Genomic DNA, 24,304 nt, shown 5'->3' with positions numbered 1-24,304 from the left:
GCGGAACTTCAAAATTGGGTATGGATTTGGATAAACTAATACCTTTTGCGTAGACCATTCATTACATCTATAAATATTTAATTATTAATTCAATAACTAAAAAGAGCTATGGATTCATGAGTGACATATTCAGAATTTATAAACTTTAAATTCTGGCTACCCCTATGATGGTTGAGTATTAATCTTTTATAGAAGAAGTCTCTAAACAACCTCTTTCTCCAATTTCATACTCTTCTATTTTGCATGAATGAAGGAGGGCTCCAATTTTGGAGAATGATTGAATATGTAACAGAAATGTTAATGAGAGAGACAAATTGGTTAGGAGATAATTTTCCAGGTGAACGTGGATTTTGGAATATTGGGAAAAATATTGTCAGCTTAACATGTTGAAAAAATTTCCGCCTTCCAAATAGAAAAAGTTATAAACTTTTTTGCTTTTTATTAAACAAATAAAAAGCAGTGAAAGAGATAAGCTTTCTTTAGTTTTGGACGTGCTAGTTCACCAAAGTATAGAATCAAATGGGCCCTTTCAAACGAGTTTAGCACAAAGTTTCAAATTTAAATTTGAACCCACAATTTGAAAATTGAAACAGGTTTCAGTTAAGATAATCCTTTTTCAATTTAGATCAAGACATATTTATAAGTTCATTTGTAACGTCAATATTCGTCATTAGACTTGGAAATGGAGCCAATGATATTTCAGTTGCTATCTCATTAGAAGAGCATTTTTACAGATAAGATTAATTTACCGGCTTCTACATTTTCCTTATAAACTCTAAGAACGAAAATAAATAAAATCAGATAGGACCACATTCCTAATATTATCAGGGCATTCCAGAAAAAATCCTTAAATAGATTCACTGTACCCTAGCCTTTGTGAGAGTTAAAGAGTAGTGCTTGTACTCTTACCTTTTTAAAGTTTGATACACATAACTACATAAGTATGGTTGGTATGGCCAAAAATATATTGTACTATTAGATAATTTTTCAAGAAAATAGGTCTTGCTTTTTATTATTAAAAACTTTTAAAAGAAGACGTTTTCTACCAATTGACTTTCTTCACTTATGGATGAAAGTCGTTTACGTTATTTCTCTCTAAATTTTATACCATCAATTTACGTCACAACTACTAGTAAAAATAGATTCCTATGTTATAAAAAATCAATCGTCTCCCTTTTGTTTTTAAGAGCCAACATTATTTATATTCTCCCTCTGATTTTTATATTTCTTCAAGTGATGGGTTAGAGTCTTTAGGTGGTATGTCGTAGTGTCGCGTTTTGTCGGCATCGATTCGTATTTCACGTTTCACGATTTTACAATTTTAACGAGGTATATTTGAACCAAAAGTATAATAGAGGGGTATAGTTAGATTCAAAGTATAACGGAAAAGGCATATTTGGATCCAAAATATAACGAGGGGTATATTTAATTTTTTTCTAATAGTACAGGGGTATATTTGACCTTTTAGCGAAAAGTATTTTGCATGTTTTTCATGTAATCGTTTGTCATTTTCCAAGATGAACAGTACAACAGACAAACACTGGAAAATACTAGTACGGGTGTGAATGTCAAACTTTGCATGTGGAGAGGGTAGTGGATGGACCCCACATGACAGTTAATCTTGCCACGTGGTCGACCCACAAAATGATATGAGCTGTACAAATCCCCAAAAAAGGGAAATCAAAAGCCGTTAATGTAATCTTTTGTCGTATATTACACAAAAATTAATATAATAATAATAATAATATTAAAAGTGAAGAAAACAAAGAGGGTAATGCAACTGATGAAGTAATTAACGCGTTTAAGGAACCGAACCCTCCGATGTGAAAATACCAAATTAGCCCTCAATAGAGAAAAACCTAGGCTATTGGTCACTGTTCTCAGCCTATATATAGGGAAACCACTTCCTCCATATTTCAAAATTCAGTGACATTCCAAAATCTGGTGTTTAATTAGCATTTGATCAGAATTTGTTGAGAAACAAAAGAAGAGGAGAGAAAAATGGGAGACAGCACAATGACATGCGTAGACATTCTTTTGGCAATCATCTTGCCTCCCCTTGGTGTTTTCCTCAAGTTTGGTTGCAAGGTAACCCTCTTTTCCTTCCTTTATTTTCGTAACGTTACGTTTGGTGTCCGATCAACTTGATCGTGCCTAATTTATTTGGTGAATATGTGTTACCTTTTACTAGTATAGAATAATTTTGTCCATCAAGCAGAGAATCACATAGTAGCATCTTTTAGCCGCAATTGGAGTTTGCCTTTTAATTTACCACCACCACTACTACAGATAAAAGCTCTGAAAATTCTTTGTGAAACCAGATAAACCTTTTTTTTTTTTTTCCTTCCTTTTGTTGGGTTTATGGATGGGCAGGGCTAAGGGGTAGGTGAGATAAAGCAGTAAGATCCAATTTTTGTGGGTTTAGGATGCAAATGTAAGTGGAAAATTAACTAATTTTGTATTAAAATATTAGAAAATTGTACACAGGTTCAGATTTCATATGGTCTCTGAAAATTTATATTTCTGTGTAAGCTTTATTGAATACCTGTATATTTTTGTGTTGGAAAAACAGGTGGAGTTCTGGATCTGTGTTTTGTTGACTCTCTTTGGATGGCTACCTGGTATTATCTACGCTGTTTGGGTCCTCACCAAGTGATCATCATCCTATGGTAATTTTTTTTAAAATTTCATCTACGGGATAATCCTCAATTTGCTTAAAAGATATTCTAGGAACAGTATCTAATTCCTTTGTAACTTTTTTTTTTTTGACAGGTGGATATGTGAAGCCTATTGCTTAAGTCTCTTTATTTCCCCTAATGGAGTATCTAGCTGTTGTTTTGATTTATTCTTGGATAGTTCTGATGGTGTATTTCTTCTAAGTTTATCCCCTCCTTTTCCTTTTCTTTTTCTTTTGATTGGTTATTCTCTCTTGTGTATTCCATTAGAGAAATTTGGATAGAGTGTTGATGAAGATATTTATCGTGTTTCGTTACATTGGTTGTAAGTCCTTTGGATTAACGTAATGTGACTTTCATTCTGTTATTTTAATTGAAGGAATATGCCAATGATCTGGTAGCACTACTATACTATGGTGTCTCTTTTTAACATGCGGCTTATATACATTTGCGTGTGTAGTCTAACTAAGGTGGTTCGGTAGGTAGGATATTTCAATAGACGTGTCCCATTTTAATCACAATCCAAACCTTATGATGATTATTATAAACTTAATAATCTTGTAGATACTATTCTCTTTCTTATTATAAAGAAATGAAATATAGGGGAGTGGGTAACTTGCAGTCACAATCATCAGCATGAAATCAGTAAGCGACAACAGTGGTGCTTTTCTTTAAGATAATAAGATAATAGAGTCCTAACTCTGGCTAAACGAAACCTTACGTTTTTTCCAAATTAGCCACCTATGTCGACAAATTTACAAGTCTTTGTTGGCAGATGTCTCCAATTTAGGTGTGATGTCTCCTTTTTTAAACAGAAACGATATTTCGAGAGCTGGTGACCACTTGTGATTGGTGACTGGCCAGTGGCTACAAGTGCCAGTTATTCTTTTTAACCTGTAATAATGGAGATGTTTCAGTGGGAAATTATTGGTTGATGGGATATTAGTAAGAATTGATACTTTGGTCTTCCCTTCAAAGGACCACCAAGGGAAAGGGAAATTTTTAATAGATGAGACACGCAAGTATGAGTTGTTGTGTGCTGTGTGGAAACTGAAGTTTTGATTTTCTAAAAAAATCCAGTATCTGGAAACTTATTGAAGTCATAAGTGGCACTTGAAGCCTATAGATCAGAAAGGTTTCAAACCAAAGGATAAATGAAATTGGCCTTTAACAATTTTCATCCAAAATTGATTCAGCAGTACATGCCAGTCATAGCAAGAAGGCACATGATACTTTAATATTCCCAAGGTCTATGGCAAATAAATTTGACTTTACAGCTTATATGAAGAACATATTTCACCATGATTTTAAGTAACATGTTAGTATAGCAATCCTTGTGTTAACTGTTCTCTTCGAAGTCTCTTTCTAAAACTATCCTTTAAAAACTTCACTCAAGCTAGAAGCATAAGGCATTCAAAAGGGAGAAGAAGCTGTCTTGGAGACTATCTGTTGACACTTTAACCAAAAAAAAAAAGACTATCTGTTGACACATGTAAGACATGCCAAACACATAGCAAAGATATTAGACTTGACCGCCAGAGCCCTAATGCCCTATATGGTGTTTATATGACTTAGAGGTCCATTGAGACAAAAAATATTTGAATTTTGTGAATTTCAACGATGAAGGAGAAACTAACAATATACAGAACAGCATCCGTGAGGTTAGACGATAATGCCTCAAGAAAGAGTTTGATACTGGCATCCATTGTAACATCTGAAAGATTGTACCCTTTATATGCCATTCTCTACAATACTCTACACCAAATCAAATGAACTATTATGTCATAAAAAACACATGTCAAAGATAAGGATGTATAGACAAATCAGGCACTACGGAAATGCAATCTCGAAAACAGAACCCTTTAGTCCAACCATGTAAGTATTTAGAGATGGGGTAACTCATTTATACGTGAATGGTGAATTACACTTTAGTTGTTTAAATGCCGGACAAAAGTATGATAGATAAAGAAAATGTTTACAAAATTCTAGCAGGTATATGTGTTTGTATATAACAGTGTGATTTAACTAATCTACTATTTAATACATTTATATTCAGAAGTGAATTCAGAATTTAAACTTTATGGATTCAACTTCTAGCATATTTAGCATTAAACTCGTTGTATTTTTATAATTATGTATTGTTCATATATATTATTTTTTACTACAATTTTTGTAGATTTTACAAAAAAATTATGTCCTTATTGAAAATACTAAATTCAAAGTCGGTACTGATACTTCGCATATGCCTCTGTTTATAGTACACCAAAAGTAGACCACGTACCAAGTTGTCTTGTGGAATATAACTTTTATGGACGAAATTTAAAAGTAAGTCGGTAATATTTTTAGCTCCGTGTAGGTAATTAAAAGTCCCAAACTTACTGTCTCATATGGAGTATTGTATTGTAAAGTGAAAGCAACAGTAGGACATTAGCGTTAACTGGACTAGAGCCTAGAGGTCGACCATTAGTGTCAACGCCAAACTTTCCATGTGAGAGGGTGAAAACATGGGTCCATCCCTTACAGCTCACATGCCACGTGTCGCTCCAAATGAGGATGAGCTGCGCGTGTACTTCTTAGCCTAGCTATATATATGGGGCAACTATTTCCTCCTGTATTTTAAAATACATTTGAAGCACTCCTAAATCTGTTGTTTATTTAGCATTTGATCAGAAGAAAAAGGACAAAATGGGCACAGCAACATTCATAGACATTCTTCTGGCCATCCTCTTGCCTCCTCTTGGTGTTTTCCTCAAGTGTGGCTGCGAGGTGCTCCCTTGTCCCAATTTAAATATTCTTTTTGATATGTTCCTAAAAGAGTTTTTTATTTTTTTAATGTATTTAGTAAGTGATCAATTCAAACATTGTATAATATAAATTTATGACCACAAGATTTAAAGAATATTTTAGTACTGTATATTATGCACATCTTAATTTAAGATCATAAAATTAAAAAAAAATTATTTCTTAAATTTCGTACTTAATCAAGCTAAGACATTTAAATTGGGACGGAGGAAGAACTATTTTACTCCCTTCTACCTTGTTTCTACTCCCGTTAAACTTACTTTTTGTTTTTGACGTTGGGCATTTAGTATTCGAATTCACTAGTTAGATTAATTGAAATTCATATGCCTACTAAATAAAACGCTTCCTCCCGGTTAACGTAGTACTGCAGACAATTCCCTCGCCCCACCCTTTTTTGGTTTTAGGGTGGCCTATGGGCTAAGGATAGGTGAGGTAAAAATTTAATGTTGTGGTTTTAGGATATAAATGGAAGTGAAAATTTTACTTATTATGTTTTGTTCGAATAATATTTGAAAATTGTACAAAATAAGTCCCGGCATTGGTCTCTGAAAATATTGTTAGCGTTATTAAATATTTCTGTGTTGGGAAACAGATGGAGTTCTGGATCTGTCTTTTGTTGACTCTCTTCGGTTGGCTACCTGGTATTATCTATGCTGTTTGGGTCCTCACCAAGTGATGATCAATATCCTTTCCAATGGTAATTTTTCTCAAATTTCATCTCTTTCTGTTAGGTTTTTGGATTTTTCCTTCCTATGTGGAATTAGATTAATAAAATCCAATCCAATTAGGTTTTTGGCTTTTCCCTTCCTATGTGGAATTGGATTAATAAAACTCAATCCAATTTGGACCAGGCCAATTTTGCCCAAAATTTTCTCTCTATATATAGGATCAATTTAGGTCTTATTTTGAGAAGACAAGAGTGGTCATAGCAGTATATAGAGAGAAAAACGTGAGAGAAAAAGATTTTCGTCCGAAATTTTCTGCTACAGTAGTCCGCTTTAAATTGCATTTCTCGATTCGTTAACCGTTGGATCGTGCTGAAATTTGAACTGGGGGTTCTCAACATCTGGTTCTTCGATTTCAATGGTGGAGATCGGATTTTGTGGTCTGTAGCTCCAGTTTTCCCGAGCACGAACAAAAGGCTCATTTTGAGGTGATTTCTCTCTTTTCTTGTGTAGTTTTGGTCTTTCGCTTTTATGTATTGTTCTTCCAAAATCTTTGTTGTTGTAGCCATTTGGAGAACATTGTTGTAACTCTTGTTAATTATAGTGGAGCTTTTGGTAGGCGGAGGTCCGTGGATGTTCTCTTCACCTTGAAGGGTTTTTACCACGTAAATTTTGTGTCTTCTTTCCATTCGATTTATTTTTTCTTTTTTATTTTATTGTTGGTATATACCGTTTAATTTCCATTTGTCTAGTCTTTGTTCTTCCGTTGGTTCAAATAGTGTGAGAAGTTTGACTTTGATATTTCTTCCGCATTACATATCGTCGTCTGAATTTGGTTATTGCTTGTTTCTTCCCAACACTTTCCACTAATAGAAAAAAAGGGTACAAGATAATTCTCTCTTTTTAGTTTGGAGGAATATTCATTTAAAGAACCAACAACTTGAAGATTCTTTCGATTTGCTTAGAAGATATTTTTCATACAATAATGTATATAGGAAGAGTATCTAATTCCCATATTTACTTTGTTTCACAGGTGGATATGTGAAGGCCATTACTAAATATCTTCACTTCCGCTAATGGAGTATCTAGCTGCTTTTTTATTTATTATTCTTGGTTAGTTCTGATGGTGTGTTTCTTCTAAGTTTATACCCTCATTTTTCTTTTATCTTTTTGTTTCCTCCTTTTTTTTTTTTTTGGTTATTCTTTCTTGTGTATTCCAATTGAGAAATTTGGGTATTTTTTATTTTTTTTGGGTTATTCTTTCTTGTGTATTCCAATTGAGAAATTTGGGTATTTTTTATTTTTTTTGGGTTATTCTTTCTTGTGTATTCCAATTGAGAAATTTGGGTAATGTTGATGAAGATATTTATGTGTTCCAGTGTCTTCATTACATTGGTTGTAAGTCCTTTGTAGTGTAATGTGACTTCCATTCTGTTATTTTAATTGAATTGAATACCAATAACTGCTAGTACTATTATACTATGGTTTCTCTTTTTAACATGTGGTTTTAACATGTGGATTATGTATGTTTGCTTGTGTGGTCTTTGCTTGTGTAGTCTTACTACGTTGGTTTGGTCGGTAGGATATTTCAATATACGTGTCCCATTTTATCCACAAACCTTATGATGGTTATCAACTTAATCTCGTAATATGTCATAATTTTCAATTTTTTTTATAAAGATAAAGAGAAGAATAATGCGGAGTGGGGACAACTTGTAGTCACAATCATCGAAGCAGTAAGCGAATGCTTTCCATTAAGATATTTTTTGAGTTATGGTTAAATCCTTTACGTTATGCCAAATTAGGCACCCAAGCCGGCAGATGTACGTTGTGCTTTATTCTTTTTTTTAAACAGACGAACGCAATTTCGAGAGCTGGTGACCAATTGTGATTGGTGATGCCCAGCGTCCACATGTGATACCAAAATATCAATTCTTAATATTTGTTTAGGAATATGGCACTAATATTCGCTGAACTATACCTGAAGTTACTACGACATGTCTTATTTTTTTTTTTGGGTCCTGTTAACTCTCTAAACTTAGTTAAAATGAAATAATTACCCCCCTATATACTGATGTCCACTCTCATATGAGAGAGTAACATACACTCTCCTTGCCACATGTATATTTATTTATTTTCTTTTTTTTTTAAAAAAAAATTAGCTTACATGTCATTTTTTTTTAAAACTGAATTTTCTGCAAAAAAAAAAAAAGATTTAAAACCCATTTAAAAAAAAAAAAAAAAACAGAACTGAAAACATGGATTAAAAAAATTAAAAACTAAATTTTCTTTTAAAAATAATAATTTTTAAAACCTTTGAAAATTTGATTTTTTTTTAAAACCTGTTTATTTAAAAAAAAAAAAAACTGAAAACATGATTTTTTTTAAAATATGGAAAACTTGTTTTTTTTTTAAAAAAATGTCTTAAAAAATCTTGATTTTCATGATTTCATTTTCTTAGGAAACTTTTATTTTTTAAATAAAATCCGAAAAAAGTGTTTTTCTTGTCAAAATGTGAAAAAACTGAATTTTCATAAAATTTTGGACAAATTAATTATTTTTTAAAATGTGAAAAACCCATTTTTTAAAACTAAATTTGGAAAACTAGATTTATTATAATATTTTAAGAAAATAAAGATTTTTAAGAAAAAATTAAGTTTTCTCATTTTTTATGTTTTCAATCTCTCAAAGAAACACAATCTCCACAATCTCCTTTATCAAAGAAGCATATAGGGTAATTATTCCATTTTAAATAAATTTAGGGGGTAATAAATTTCGAAAAAAGGTAAGGTGTGTCGTAGCAATTTCGGGTATAATTCAGGATAATAGTGCCTTATCTCTTTGTTTTATTCAAATTTGGATCATTTCTCGATTTATGCGTTTTATCCTTGCGCCTCATATTAATTTTTTCTATATCGTTCTATTTTTATCGAGCCCATGATCTTAATCGTTTTATCTTGAAGTGTTTAACGAAAAGGAATAATATAAAATATGGAGTACCGAAAGAAGCAACATTGAGGATGCAGTTAACAGATGGTGATACAATGACACTATTAAAAATTCCAACATCAGTAATATATATTGACACTAAGTTTCATCGAAAGAAGCAACATAGAAATAAATTATTGATGAGAAACATCTCAAAACGAAGGATAAATCAAATTGGTACTTAACAATATTTATCCAAATTTGAGTCAGCAGTACATCCTGAAAGTCTCTGTAACACGACACGTGATTTTTAATATTGTCCTCCGAGGAATTATTTTTATATTTTTTTTGAAAATTATCCATATTATTTTTGCTAGAAAAAAAATTTGGGTCTATTTTAGTGCAAATTAAATTAGATAACTTAATTACAGCTTAGAATACAAGATCTAAGGCAAATTAAATTGACTTTACAGCTTATGAAGAACATATTTCACCATAATTTTAAGTAAACATGTTTTAACAGATCCCTATATTAACTATTGTCTTCGAAGTCTCTTTCTAAAACTATCCTTTCGAAAGTTCACTTAAGCTTAAAGAATATGTATTCGAAAGGGAGAAGAAGCTGTCTTGAAAGACTATCTGTTGATGTAAGACATGCCAAAATGAGAGATAAGAGCCAAGAATTGAATGCCAGAGTCCTAATGCTATATGGTGCATGACTTAGAGGTCCAATGAGACAAAAAATATTTGAATTTTGTGAATTTCAAGGATGAAGGAGAAACTAACAATATACAAAACACCACCTTCAGGCTTCAGACGATAATGCCTCAAGAACCAGTTTGGTACAGAATGCTACGCTAAATTTTAAGGAACATTAACGTTTTCAATATGAAAGCATCCATGGTAGCATCTGAAAAATTGTACCCTTTACAATGCTATTCTCTACAATCTACACCAAATCAAATGAACTATAACTAATTATGTCATCAAAAACACATCTCAAGGATAACAATGTATGGACGAATCAGGCACTATGGAAATGCAATCTAGAAAACAGAACCCTTTAGTCCATCCGCGAAATTAGATGTGGGGTAACTCATTTAAATGTGAATGGCGAATTACAATTTAGTACTAGTTTAAAATGCCCCAGAAAAGTATCATAGATAGATAGGCTTACTTAGCGGACAATCATCCCCAAGGAGTTTGCAATCAGGACAATAACCATTAAAAGCCATCCCATGTCCATCAAGCAACATCTAGCGTGCCATCTGCAATACATGCAACGAAGTAATAAGTAACTCAAAGTCAGCTGACCATGTTGACAAAAGTTTGAAATGGACATACTCTATTCATGATTCATGATGCCAGCAAAACACCAAACAGAAAAAGTTCAAGGCAAATTTGAGAAGAGGTCCATTGCAAGGAATACTCATTTAAAAAAATATTACACTCCATATATATTTAGGGGGAAATCTTTACAAAATATTCAGCAGGTGTGTACGTTGTATATTTATGTGTATACAATTTACATGTTGCATATCTTTAATAGTACTATGTAACAGCGTGATTCAACTATTCTTACTATTTTCACCTTTTGTATTACCCCGAAAGTATATTATATAATCCTTCCGTTTCAATTTATGTGAACCTATTGGCTTATTAGTCCAGGCCAAAAAGAATGACCCATTTTTATATATGGAAACAATTTACCTTTATGCAATGATTTATAGCCATATAAAATATATGTGACTCATTTAACACCACAAGTTTAAAAGTTTTCTTTTCTTTTTTAATCTCCGTGCTCAGTCAAATAGGTTTACATAAATTGAAACAGAGGGAGTACAAAATTGTGTTGTAGAATTTTTTAAGGGGAGAAATTTGAAAATGTATAGGGGTAATATCTTTACTCTGCTAAGGCAGTTACAAGTCCCAAACTTATTTGTGTCATATGAACAATGGTAAAGTGAAAGCCAAACTAGAACATTAGTGTTAGCTGGACCAGAGGTCGACCATTAGTGTGAACACCAACTTTCCACGTGGAGAGGGGGTGAAAAACACTCCATGGAAGGGCCCATCCATTACAGTCGACATGCCACGTGGCACTCTAATGGAGGATGAGCTGTGCAAATTCTATTCGTAAATCCCAAATAAAGTTTTTAAAAGGCAAAGCAAGCGATGAAGCAACCGTGATTAAGGACTTAACTAGCCCTCAAATAGAGAAACACCAAGGTCTGTCTACTTCTCATCAGCCTATATATAGGGCAGTTACTTCCTCTTGTTTTTAAAATACATTTAATACACTACTAAATTTAGTGTTTACTTAAAGCATTTGATCAGAAGAAAAAGAAAAAGTGAAAAATGGGGTCAGCAACATTCATAGATATTCTTCTGGCTATCCTGTTGCCTCCCCTTGGTGTTTTCCTCCGGTTTAACTGCGCGGTACTACTTCTTTCTCCTCCTGTTAAACTTGCTTTTTTTATTTTTTGGCTTTGGACGTTCAGTATTCAAATTTACTACCTACTAGTCCGATTAATTTAAAAGTCATACTCTGGCAAAAAATTTCCTTACTGTTAACTTACTACTACTACACACAAAAACTAAAAACATGTTTTTTCGTTCTTTTTGGGTGTAACGGAGGTTAGAGCTAAGGGGTGGGTGAGGTAAAGTTTTAATTTTCTGGGGTTTAGGATATTCAAATGGAAGTAAAAGATTTACTGTATTTATTAGGTTTGTTACTCCCTTCCTTTCATAACAAGTGATGGTTTTAGTTTATACACACTCGTTATGAACTTACTCACTCTTAGAAAATTAAGAGTGTTTCTAACATACCCCTAATCAAACCTCTTTCTAAGTTACCTTTTTTCTAAAAAAAAAAAATTCTAAGTTACCTTTTTTCTAAAAAAATAAATAAATTATTTAATGATTCTTGATTATACTTCCTCCGTCTCAAAATTTTTATCGTCCTTACTAAAATATTTGTCCCAAAATATTTATTGTTTTATTATCCAAGATAAAATAGCTTTTTTTTCATTTTACCTTTGTATTAATTACATCAATGGGTTAATTTTATGAGTTCACATATCAACATTTAAAAGGATTATCATTAATGGAGTAAATATTTTATGACAAGAGAGAATGATGAAATATGTTATGGAGTAAATATTTTATGAGGAGAGAGAATGATGAAATATGTTAAGAGGATAAAATTGTTAAAATGTTATCTTTATAAATGCTTTCTTAATAGGCGCTTGTAAATAAAAAATGTGATAAATATTTTGAGACGAAGAGAGTATAAATAAGGGTAACTCTGAAAGAACATATTTTTTTTATTTTTTTTGAAATCTTAAAGAATCATGTATTTGAAATAAAATGAAAAAACTTAAAATACCATTTATTTAGAAACTGAGGGAGTACAAAAACATTTGAAAATTGTGCAGAGAAGGTGCGTATTTCCTATGGGCTTCGAAAATTTCATACTTCGTTGTCAGCGTTTACTGAATACTTGTGCATATATTTCTGTGTTGGGAAACAGGCGGAGTTCTGGATCTGTGTTTTGCTGACTCTCTTTGGATGGCTACCTGGTATCATCTATGCCATTTGGGTCCTCACCCAGTGATTTTTACATCCTTCCCTGAGGTAATTCTTCTCAAATTTCATCTCTTTTCACCCTAAAAGACAAAAAAGGGTATGAGAAAATTCTGTCTTTTAATTTTAGTTTGGAGGAGTATTCAACTTTGCTTAGTGTGGGGGGAAAAAAAAAACTTTGCTTAGAAGATATTTTTATACAATATATTCTATAGAAAGAGTATCTAATTCCATTTTTACTTTGCTTGACAGGTGGATGTGTGAAGGCCGTTACTAAATATCTTCACTTCCTTAACGGTGTATCTAGCTGCTGTTTTCTTTATTCTTGGATATGTTTCTTCCGAGTTTACCCCCTCTATATTTAGTTGTTTTTGGTTATTTTTCTCGTGTACTTTTCAATAGAGAAATTTGGATAGATTGCTGATGAAGATATTTACCGTGTTATATGTCTTCATTTGTAAGTCATTTGGGATTGTAATGTAACTACCATTCTGTATTTTATTGGATATACCAATAATTGCTAGTACTATTATACTATGATTTCTCCTTTTAAACATGTGGCTTATGTTGTTTTTGTTACAGCTGGCATTAGTCTATAACTTGATTCTATTTGGTAGGTAGGGTATTTCAATAAGTCGCGTCCGATTTCATCCACAAACCTTATGATGATTATTAACTTAAAAATTTGTAATGGGTGGTCGTAATCTACACTATTACAAAGAAAACAAAAATGGGAACAAAGAGTAGAAACAAATCAATCATCGTCAAAGCAGCAAGCGACAATGGGTGGCGCCTTTCTTTAGGATGATAAATATAGCCCTGACTATGTCTAAATCATTTCTTACTATGCTATCCACCAATAACTATGCTTTGGATTCTCACTAATCACTCTCTTCGTTCATATTCTTAACTCCGGACATCCCCAAAAGAGGAGAAAAAAAGAAGCATATAAGACTCTTAAATAAGTGTTTACTATAGTGGACAAAGTTCTATTTCAAATCAAAATGACTTGATGCATTTTGGGACAATCGATTTAAAATATATAAACTAATCCAGGAGTCAGAACAGACATATACCTATCACCCCCTAATACATCTCCATCACAGGCTAAAAAGTGTCATCAGGTATTCACAATGCATTGTACATGCAAATCAATGAAATATCCATAATCACAACGAAGATGAATGCAATGTCACGGAGATTTAAAAAGGGAATAACATGGAAAGAGGAAACACCAGAATTCAGAAATCAGATTCCCAAACACCTTCAAGATATTTTCAATTCACAAGATATTACAACTGAGTCCGAGATATATCACAATTCACAAACCAAACATAGTCCCTATGCCAGCTATGTCACGGTCCTGCACGTGCCTGATAGCTCATGGACATGGCCAATGGAAAGTCACAAGGCACTAATATGTTAAGAGTCAATTAATACTTGTTTTCCAATTTCATGTGGGCAGAAATGGGGGAGAGGCAAGTTTGTAAAGGCAGCCTACTTTGGAGCGGAAGCAAGTGTCTCTGTCCTTTTCTTCTCAATCAATGGTTGGCCATTGATGTATTGAAGACAGAGAATGGAATGCCCATAGAACATCTACACCTGCTTCCAAGGTTGACACAGATACGCTGCCTAGTGTTGGCATTAAACTAATAACGATATACAGGGATGAGCACATATAAGCACAGCTATGCTTGCTAGAATATTAGAGTATCACACACGGACACCAGAATACCATAATACAATAGAAAACAAGCACTTTTTAGCCCTTCTCTCAGGAGGGATGAAATAGAGAATCCTAGTTGTGGACTAAATTTTGAATTCACCTTCTACTGCCATTCATGAGCAAAAGATGCACAGAATCTTTCTTCATTCTTTAAACTGCCATTCACGACGACACATGGGACAATGTGCTTGACCAGATTGAGAATTCACCCACTTCAAGATACAATGAAGATGAAATGCATGGTTGCAAGCACCCCACACTGCAAAGACAAGTAAATTATCAAAGCATTAATAGCCTTATAAAAAGGGGCCAGACTACAGAGAGGCCATGTTAATACACCATCCACAAAAAGATGATGAACCCTAACCATATTGAAAGGTCAAATGTCACAGTTCTCATTCTGTATATATGGCAATTGCTTCCTCCTCATTTTCAAAATCCAGTGACACTTGAGAAACAGAAACAGAAGAAGAATGGGAGACAGCACAATGACGTGTAGAGATTCTTTTGGCAATCATCTTGCCTCCCCTTGTTTTCCGCAAGTTTAGTTGCAAGGTACTACTTCCTTCTCCCTTCTTTCTCTTCCTACTGACTTATTACAGTAAAATCTTTCCCCTTCTTTGGCTTTGGATATTCAGTAATCAAATTCTAGGCCGATTAATTTAAATTCATACATCAACTAAATAAAAGACTTCCTTCCGGTTAACTTACTACTACTACAGACAAAAACTTGAGTATTGCCTGTAAAAACATGGCATCTGATGGATTTACCACTCCCAAATCCGGCTTGGGTGGGAATGTTTCATCCCCTTTTATACCACCAGCCTTGTTAGAGAGATACCAGAGGCTACTCTTTTCTCCTCTTTTCTTTTTCCTTTTTGGGTATAAGGGTGGCCAGGGCTAAGGGTTTGTGAGTTTAGGATGCAAATGCAAGTAAAAATTTTACTTTTTGTTCTAAAATATTGGGAAAATGTATAACCAAGGTGCAGATTTCACGTGGTCTCTGAACCTTTTTCTTTTTTGCTGGGAAACAGGTGGAATTCTGGATCTATGTCTCGCTGACTCTCCTTGACTGGCTACCTGGTATTATCTATGCTTTTTGGGCCCTCAACTCCTCATCAAGTGATCTTCCTTTCCTATGGTAATTTTTTTCAAAGTTCATCTCTTTCCACTCCCAAATAGAAAAAGGGTACAAGATAATTCTATCATTTTAGTTTGGAGGAGTATTCAACTAAGATCTGACAGCTTGAAGATTCTCTCAATTTGCTTAGAAGATATTCTAGAGTTCATACAATGTACTCTACTGTACAGGAAGAGTATCTAATTCTTTTTTTTACTTTGTTTGACAGGTGGATATGTAAAGGCCCCGTTTCGACATAATATCCGTTTAAGTGTCATGCTGATATCTAATCGACTCATTAAGAAATAGTCCAGAAATAGAAAGAATTAAGTGCCCAAACTCTTCGAGAAATTGTCCATAGAGAAGAGATTAATTCAAGAAAGAACTTCTGCTTGTTCTTGTATCTATAACCTGGTGTCTAGAATTCTTGTGACATATATCACTTCTCTATCCTTTTTTTGTTCTTTAGTAAGGCTACTATGAACAACTTGTGTAGGACTGGAAATGACATACTGTAGTTTTATGTTTGGCAGTTAAATTTAACGGCCAAAAGGTCACAATTTAAAGCTAGTTGAATTGTCCGTCTTCTCCTTGTTCACCCTATAAGAAACTCTATTCCAATACTGTACCCTTTGACAGTTAGCTACTTAACTTAACGGCCAAAGGTCACAATTTAAACCTAGTTGAATCATCCATTTTCTTTCATTAACCCTATAAGTAAATCTACGCTATACTAGATCCTTTGCGAGGTACACTCAACAGCCAGAAGGTCACAATTAAAACCTATTTGGAGAAGAGCCAGTCGGCTTCACCACTGAACTTCGCAAAGATTTTTTTAAAGAAAAACGTCTCGCCCTCTAACCCGATCTCTTCTCTTCCATAACCGATGGCCATTAGGATTGGCCTTTCTTGCTAGCAGGATTTTTTTGAAAAAAACAGAGAAAAGTAGTTTATAGTACTTTGTACTGGTTTTATTCTATGAATAACTACCATAATTTATCCTTACTTTTTCTTTTTCTTATCCAACTTCAACAATATTACATATCCAAACAAGGAGAGAATAATTTTTTTTTTCTTGTATTGCAGAAACTTAAAGTGGCAAAGAAATCTGCCTGGAAATTAAGAGAAGTACACTTTATCAATATCTCAAGGCAGTTGACTTGAGAATAAAAAAAAACGTTTGTAGAAACAATTGAGAAGTTGTGATTTTCTAAAAACTCCTGCTTCTATGGGAAGTTATTCAAGTCATTACAGGCACGTAAAGCCTATCTTTATCCCTAAAACCAAATTCCATCTCTCACATGCATAATGGATAAAAGTTGCAGTTGGCTGATAGTGATACAAAGTGATTATTCAAGCTTCCATCAGAGTAGATAGACATTAGTTTCCATGGAAAAAAGCATGATACAAATAGATTCAATACCAAAAGCATCTCATAACTAGGGCAAATGAAATGATACTTAACAATTCATATCCAAAAGCAATATGAACTAGTCATAGCAAGATGTAGAAGCAGCTGAAATGCTCTAAAACACAGAGACACATAATATGTTAATACTGATTTCTCAAAGAATACAAGATCCATGGCAAGTAATTGTAGTAGTATATTGACAGCTTATGGTGATAACACTCTTTATAAACCTATATCTTAAAAGTGCACTTCTGTTAACTAAAAATCCAAATGGGGGGAGAAGCTGTCCTGAGAAAGTCTCTGTTGGCGTATTTAAGATATGCCAGAAACAGAGATGATGCAATGGAGGATTATTGGACAGCTCCAGATGTATCACAAGTTTCAATTGTAAAGTTGTCTCTGATACAGCCACTAACAATCTTACAGGGACAAACGAACCCCTTATAAGATCATGATGTTATCTCTAAAACTTCATGTAACATGGCTATGAGAAACTCCTACAAGCGCTCATGCTTCATAGGACCAACTGCTCTCACTTCAGATAATCAACGGTTAAAGGAGGGCAGCCTGAAAGACATTACTTACTAGGCCTTCTTAGTACTTTATGGAACGAAAGAAACAGAAGATTGTTTCAAAGTACTATGATGTAGAAGCATTAAAAGTTCTTTTCTATTTCATTCATATTTTTGGTAAAGATAAAATAACATGTTGTTTATATAGCTGTCAAAGTGGTTTGATGCATGTGGATGACTCATTTCGATTCATATACGTTATTTGCAAAACGTTTTGACACCGCCTAGGTGTTTAGTAATAAAATCAAACAAAAAAGACTCCTGACAAACACAGGACTTAATGAAAGTGGTGTACTAAGGTAAGTACAGTAATAGAACCAGTGTGCAATTAAAGTAGTACTGTTCTCTCCGTTGAGTGCTTAACCAAAATACTGTCGACTAAAGGGGTTTTATATAAGATCGTAGTGCTACGTTTTGAGAATATCCATGTTTTCAGTAACGCACGTACTATGCATCCAAGAAATTGTACCATTTACTATATCATTGTCCACTCTTACACCAAATCAAACGAATTAAAACTAGTTATGTCATCCAGTAAGGCAGTGATAGGTAACACTAGAATGAAGGACTACAAAAATTGTCAAGGAGCACTTTATACCTCTTCTTGTGTTCATTAGTAACATCATTAACAACAACAACATACCCAGTGTGATCCCACAAGTGGGGTCTGGGGAAGGTAGGATGTATGAGACCTTACCCCTACGTTTGTGAGGTAGAGAGGCTGTTTCCGGTAGGTGGTCATTAGTAATATCAATGCAGAAATATGTAAACCTTGAAACTAATGCAGGGGGAGTTCTCCAATTTTGTCAAAGACATGATGACTGCACAATTTCACTTTTGTTCTCTTGGCAAGATAGCCCAGCAGCCTTATAGCCTCAACTGAAAGGCACAGTCACAAAGTCTAGGAACCAAAATACTCTGATGCTTGAATTATTTCACCAATTACATCAACAATGTATCTCAAAGTTGAAAAAAAAAAAAAAAAAAAAGTACAGTCATATAAGGCACTATCAATATGCAATCTACAAAACATAATATTTTATCCATGTAAATATATTAGAATTGGTGTAACTCATTGGATATGCAGATACACTAGGTTTACATGATAATGGTGATTCATCAGCTTAAATGCCTGAGGAAAGTATCAGGAAGAGATAAACAGACATACTTAGTGGACAATCATCACCAGGGAGTTTGCAATCAGGACAACAACCATCAAAAGCCATCCTACATATACCACAAGTTTCATCCTGAGCGTCCCATGTCCATGAAGAAACTGCATGCCATCTGCAATACACAAGGAAGTAACAAAAGTAAGATGAAGTAACCATACCATGTAGTCTAAAATCCGACAACTATTAAAACACCAAATGCCATGAAGAGGACATACTCTATTGACGATCCCAGCAAAACACCAAATCGAACAGGTTAAGGGAAACTTCATGAAATAGTCCCTCTCACAGAAATATGTCAACATATCCTTTAGTCAAAGCAACAAATCAATTTGCAATATAAAGCTTACCCTCCATTTACTCCCTCCGTCGCAATTTATATCTGACACCCTTTCCTTTTTAGTCCGTCCCAAAAAGAATGTCACCTTTCAATAATTAGAAATAACTTAACTTTAAAATTTCCCTTTTACCCTTAATGAAATGATTTATAGCCACACAAATACCCAAGGTTTGTTTAAGACCACAAATTGCAAAAGTCTTCCTTTTTTTTTTTTTTCTTAAATTTTGTGGCAAGTCAAATGGTGCCACAAAAATTGGGACGGAGGGTGTACTTAAAAGTCAGAATAGGCAATTCTACCCTATGTTGCTCAGACTCTCCAAAAATGATGCCGCACCCGTGTCGGATCCTTCAAAAATGCACTACTTTTGGAGGATCCGACACGCACCCGTTTCCATTTTTGAAGAGTCCGAGTAACATAGATTCTACCTGATAGGAAAAGTGAAACAATCATCTAATATAAATTGAAGTAGATATTCAGAGGTGAAAAAAAACAAAGGGCTAGTAAAAATGCTTATTTTTTATCATAAGAAGTTGTACATTCTCCAACAAAATTCAAAATTCAATGATATAAAAATCCCAATATGACAAGATAAGCCATATCCAATAACTAATTACATATCTAGGCAGAAAATATGCTTTCGTATCAGAAATGATTTGTTAACAGTGGATATAATTGACTGCAATTATTATCTGCTCAATCAACATATATATATATATAATAACGTAGCCTTCATTTAAACATTTCAAATCAGTGAAATAACTACAAAAAGGATACGCAAAATCTTGACTTTCATTGGCTCGCTCTCTGCAAAATTGTATACTGAAATGAAAATTGGAAACACACTTGACGTAGAATAAAAATATATTGGAAGAGAAATTAACCTTTTTATATGACAAAATTGGTGCGAGAAATTTGATGTGGAATGTCTTTTTTTAGGGATTTATACCAACTTTGAAAGTGGCGGAAAAAACTTGTTATGGGCCTACCTTGGAAGGCCGACCCGGTCGTTTGCACTTCTTCCCTATTTTGTGCTGGTCTTTAATTTATGTCCTTCAATTGGGCTGGTCTTTAATTTTGTCCTTCCAAATCGAATTTATGCTTAGAGGGGTATAAGTTACGCATCATAACATCAACAAAGTATACCATAGGTTCTAAAAATCTTAGCCTCTAATAGCGATAAATTCGATTTTGAAGGGAAAAAATTAAAGGCTAGTCCATTTGAAGGACCCACCGTGCAAATTTTTTTCACAGGCTTCGGCTTAGCCCATTGTTGTCACACGGCCCGCTAATGATTTCAAAGGGGTCATTATGCACTTTTGTTCCTATTTTGTGCTAGTGTTTAATTTTTGACCCTCAAGACAAATAACTTTTTCTTGGGGCATAAAATTATATTTTCACATCATAATATCCCACAAGTAATGTCGGGGCTCTTAAAGAACTTATGACCTGCTAGGCATAAGCACGATTTTGAAGGACAAAAATTAAAGACCATCGCTTTTGAAGGGAAAACCATGCAATTTATTTATATTAAAGTCTTAAAGGGGAGCCTGGTCAAGTCTATTTTGGCTAAAATAGTTCTTTAAGCATCATATACTTAAACTAATTCATCATGCTATACATAAATTTGTAATGTAAAAGCAAGTCAAAGTTTTATGTCCCCGACTTTTAGCACCCACTGGTAAATATATTTGCAGCCATAAGCAAAAGCCAAAGAAGCAAGTGTTTGTTTCTCACTTTTGTTTGATAAGAGGGAATAGAAAGGTAAATATATAGAATCCTTAGATACGAATTGTTTTGTTTGTTGGCTAATTGATCATAGTTAAGGAAAATTCAAGAGATCTCCCTTATTTGTTTTGCACTTTTCTTTTGTAAGGGTAAATATTTCTGATGATATAAATAAAATTAAGATGAAATAGCCAGACAAATATCTCTATTTGTTCTGTTTTAACATCTTGATCCCCCTACTTGACGAGATTTCGCTCAAACATATGAACCTATTCCAAATTAGTGTTTCAAAACTCGTATAGTATTTTCAAAATTTATTCTATTGCGTATGTGTATGGTCACTTAAGTTGTTTCTGTTAATTTTGTAGTTACTATCTCTAATTTACTATATCTGATGATATTTGATTGGATACATAATTTAACTTACTGATTTGACTATTATGATACAATAGTGTTGATAAAAGAAAATATTAAAGTAACAGATGAAAAGAGAGAAATACGTCACAAGTTAAAATGTAAATAGTTTAATGAATTTAAAATTTTGAAATTTCTGAGAATTGTATATAAATAGGGAGTTTCTTAACATTACGTTTAAAAACGAAAAGAGTGTTAAGTATATAAATTGAGAGAATGAGTGTATTTAAATTTCACCCCGATTCTTTACTCTTTCTGTCCGTTTTCAGCAAGTGAAATGCATGTCTAGACATTATTATAATTTATTGTTTGTCTATAAAATTGTGACCTCTAATAAGAAAGAAATGCAGTGTTTGAAATGTATGATTTATCTATTAATTTCCAAATCAATTGACTACATTTTTGTCCATGTATCTAATGACTACATGAGATCACATAGAAATAACAGTTATAATTTGATTTTATAGCTCACCAAAGTTTCCTTGTATACAACGCATCCATTAAAATGTTTACATGTACCTTAGGCGTAAGATGTATGAAAGTTGAACACCACACATTTTGTTGATAATGTTAAAGCCTGTGGATAAGTAAAATGACAAATTCCTGCTCACGATTTTTTTTTTTAATAATAAGTACTAGTATTTTTCCGCAGTAGAACCGTTGTAAAGATTTTCTTGATATATTTCTTGGGTAGATAAAACATTAGCTATTTTTTTGCTTTTAAATAATGCAGATTTTATTTCGGTCCTTCAAAGAAAAAACAACTTGCGTACTAGCTAATCGCTTCATATGAAATAAATAATAACCAAATTCTTAGAGTTAAATTTATAAATACACTTTTTCAACTACTATTCTACTGATGAAAGTGTTACTAACAATCTTATTTTACTCGTCTTTTATATTTTTATACAAACTTAGCTTATAATATAGCAACTCAACAGGTTGACAAATGGAGTATCAGATATGGTTGCAAAAAAACTTCTAATTATTATTATCTAGTTTAGTGTTTTTCTACTTGAGCAGCACAAAAAAGTATATACCGCTTAAATTTTCAACAAAGAAAATTAGGATGAACCCCTCGCAGCACCATAACTCTACCCCAGATCATGAGGAACAACAGAAATTGTATTTCTCCTAGGTAATTAAATGTATCAATATCGTAAATATTTGGGCACTAAATTTCTTTCCAAATATGTGGCTCATGAATGTCTCCTGCCAACTATGCAAACAAATGCAAAATCTTCCATATTAATTAGAGAACATCTTCATATTTGTATATAACATGATCATTCCAAGCAACGAAAGAACACAGAACTCCACATCTACCATATTTTTCCACCTTGTTTGCATATCTGTTGCATCCAAGAAAGCCAAAAAAAAAATGACAAGAAAGAAAGTGAAGTTAGCCTTCATAACTAATGACTCAGCAAGAAAAGCAACATTCAAGAAAAGGAAGAAGGGTCTGATGAAGAAGGTGAGTGAATTGAGCACCCTTTGTGGTATTGATGCTTGTGCTATTATTTATAGCCCTTATGAGAACCAACCAGAAGTGTGGCCAAACACCATGGGAGCTCAGCGCGTGCTCGCTGAGTTCAAGAGGATGCCTGAGATGGAACAAAGCAAGAAGATGGTCAATCAAGAGAGTTTCATAAGGCAAAGGATCGCGAAAGCAAGCGAGCAGCTGAAGAAACAAAGCAAGGAGAACAGAGAAAAGGAAATGACTGAAGTAATGTACCAAAGCTTGACTGGGAAGGGGCTGCAGAATTTGAATTTGGGTGATTTAAATGATCTTGGTTGGGTTATTGATCAGAATTTAAAGGAGATATATAAGAGGATCGAGGCGGTTAAAAAAGGGGCTTCCACTTCTTCTGTTGCAGCATCGCATGCTGCTGCAGTATCACAGGCGGCTGCTGCTCCACCAGTGGTGGAGCAGAAGCAGCCTGTAGTGGAATTGGGATTGGATCAGGGGATGCAGAGGACACAAGCAGAGTGGTTTACTGATTGGATGAATAGTAACACAAGTGATCAGCAGCTTGGTTTTGGACATGGAGATGAGATGATGATGCCCAATTTTAATGATAACCACAATGCTAGTATGTGGTCTAATGGTTTCTATCCTTAAGATTTATTTTTTATGTTATGTGATCCCCTTCTGCATGGAGCTTTTCTGGATTTTTGCTTATGCCCTTTTCATCTTTTGTTATTTTCAAATATTTTTATGGTTATTACATAGACTGTCTGGACCTTTGTTGTAAAAGTTCTCTAATTATTGATATTCCTGGTTAAAATTTAAATAGTGGTCCAAATAATGGCTATCCATGCACTTTGCTCAGTTCTTCGTGGTCATATTTCTTTATTACTTGAGGAGTTCAGTTGTCGAAAGCTCGAATTAGTATGTACAGATTTATAGAACACAAAGTAAGAGATCAAGATCTATGAGAGCTTATAAAGTGCGATATCATGATTCTAAAGAATAATCTCACCATGAATTCATTGCATTATTATGAGATCTTGGACATAATGATGAATAACTAATAATGAGCCTGATTTGCCCATTAATTCAAAGGATCATACCTAATTTAAGCATAAGGCTGTCTTTTTTCAACTGACCATGTCTGACATATCTTAATAAACTCTTAATGCCACTTTTAAGTTTGCTTTACAGAATAATCTTATCATACTATCAAAGTTTAAACCTTATCTGTGGCAAACATTTTTGATGATTTAATTTGTATTAATATATCTTATCCACGACATTATAGCAATCAAATATGCATAAACGTGAGTTTCTCCTAAGAATTTTCTTTAATTGACGAAAATGAGTATGTGTTTAATTATCAAATAGTTTTTTCGTTTCTTCGGTTTCCTATTCTGCCTTTTATGAGTGTATCTATCCTTATGTAAAGGCCTTTCCAATAGTTAAATATTATTAGTGTATCATTTTTTTAGATAGCAATACTGACCTCTATTCATATTCCGTTTGATGTTCAATGGATTATAGGAAAAGCACACAATAGGATGAGTCTTTGCTAAAAATAAAAAATAAATAAATAAAATTAGATTAAACACTCAAAGATTAAGCAACAAAATACAATTTCATAAATGTCGGGCCATTAGCTTCTTCTGATGCTTTAGAATGCAGATAGCTTTTGCATTAGCTTAAAAAAT

General features: G+C 33.5%; 5 protein-coding genes and 2 long non-coding RNA genes across 7 annotated transcripts; 5 read left to right on the top strand and 2 right to left on the bottom strand.

The window, feature by feature from the left end:
* The first annotated feature begins 1,924 nt into the window (after positions 1–1,924).
* Positions 1,925–3,048, top strand: LOC132064423 (hydrophobic protein LTI6A). The gene is made up of 3 exons (XM_059457401.1): positions 1,925–2,088; positions 2,573–2,669; positions 2,773–3,048. Exons 1-2 carry the CDS (start codon positions 2,002–2,004, stop codon positions 2,654–2,656), a joined length of 171 nt encoding a protein of 56 aa, XP_059313384.1. The 5' UTR covers positions 1,925–2,001; the 3' UTR covers positions 2,657–2,669; positions 2,773–3,048.
* On the bottom strand, positions 2,553–7,304 carry LOC132064427 (uncharacterized). The gene is made up of 2 exons (XR_009416548.1): positions 7,164–7,304; positions 2,553–2,664 (listed from the first exon to the last, which is right to left on the bottom strand). It is a non-coding gene; the product is annotated as an uncharacterized LOC132064427 (long non-coding RNA).
* LOC132064426 (hydrophobic protein RCI2B-like) lies at positions 5,278–6,164 on the top strand. Its single transcript, XM_059457403.1, has 2 exons — positions 5,278–5,441; positions 6,070–6,164. Exons 1-2 carry the CDS (start codon positions 5,361–5,363, stop codon positions 6,151–6,153), a joined length of 165 nt encoding a protein of 54 aa, XP_059313386.1. The 5' UTR covers positions 5,278–5,360; the 3' UTR covers positions 6,154–6,164.
* Positions 7,305–11,349: 4,045 nt separating the features above from the next.
* On the top strand, positions 11,350–13,209 carry LOC132064425 (hydrophobic protein RCI2A-like). Its single transcript, XM_059457402.1, has 3 exons — positions 11,350–11,509; positions 12,603–12,706; positions 12,908–13,209. The coding sequence occupies exons 1-2, from the start codon at positions 11,429–11,431 to the stop codon at positions 12,684–12,686; spliced, it is 165 nt and encodes a 54-aa protein (XP_059313385.1). The 5' UTR covers positions 11,350–11,428; the 3' UTR covers positions 12,687–12,706; positions 12,908–13,209.
* A 676-nt stretch (positions 13,210–13,885) lies between these two features.
* Positions 13,886–18,912, bottom strand: LOC132062131 (anaphase-promoting complex subunit 11-like; the record flags this gene model as incomplete). Its single annotated transcript, XM_059454769.1, has 3 exons — positions 13,886–14,640; positions 18,653–18,771; positions 18,875–18,912. Coding segments are annotated over 3 exons (273 nt in total), but the record flags the coding sequence as incomplete, so codon positions are not given.
* LOC132064428 (uncharacterized) lies at positions 14,797–16,082 on the top strand. Its single transcript, XR_009416549.1, has 3 exons — positions 14,797–14,936; positions 15,416–15,522; positions 15,731–16,082. It is a non-coding gene; the product is annotated as an uncharacterized LOC132064428 (long non-coding RNA).
* A 3,605-nt stretch (positions 18,913–22,517) lies between the features above and the next one.
* On the top strand, positions 22,518–23,973 carry LOC132064422 (agamous-like MADS-box protein AGL80). The gene has a single exon (XM_059457400.1). The coding sequence runs from the start codon at positions 22,518–22,520 to the stop codon at positions 23,256–23,258; it is 741 nt and encodes a 246-aa protein (XP_059313383.1). The 3' UTR covers positions 23,259–23,973.
* Positions 23,974–24,304: the final 331 nt, after the last annotated feature.

Source organism: Lycium ferocissimum, chromosome 7, assembly GCF_029784015.1.
Source record: "Lycium ferocissimum isolate CSIRO_LF1 chromosome 7, AGI_CSIRO_Lferr_CH_V1, whole genome shotgun sequence".
Taxonomy (NCBI): Eukaryota; Viridiplantae; Streptophyta; class Magnoliopsida; order Solanales; family Solanaceae; genus Lycium; species Lycium ferocissimum.
Note: the sequence above shows the minus strand (reverse complement) of the source record. Positions and strands in the feature narration are given on the sequence as shown.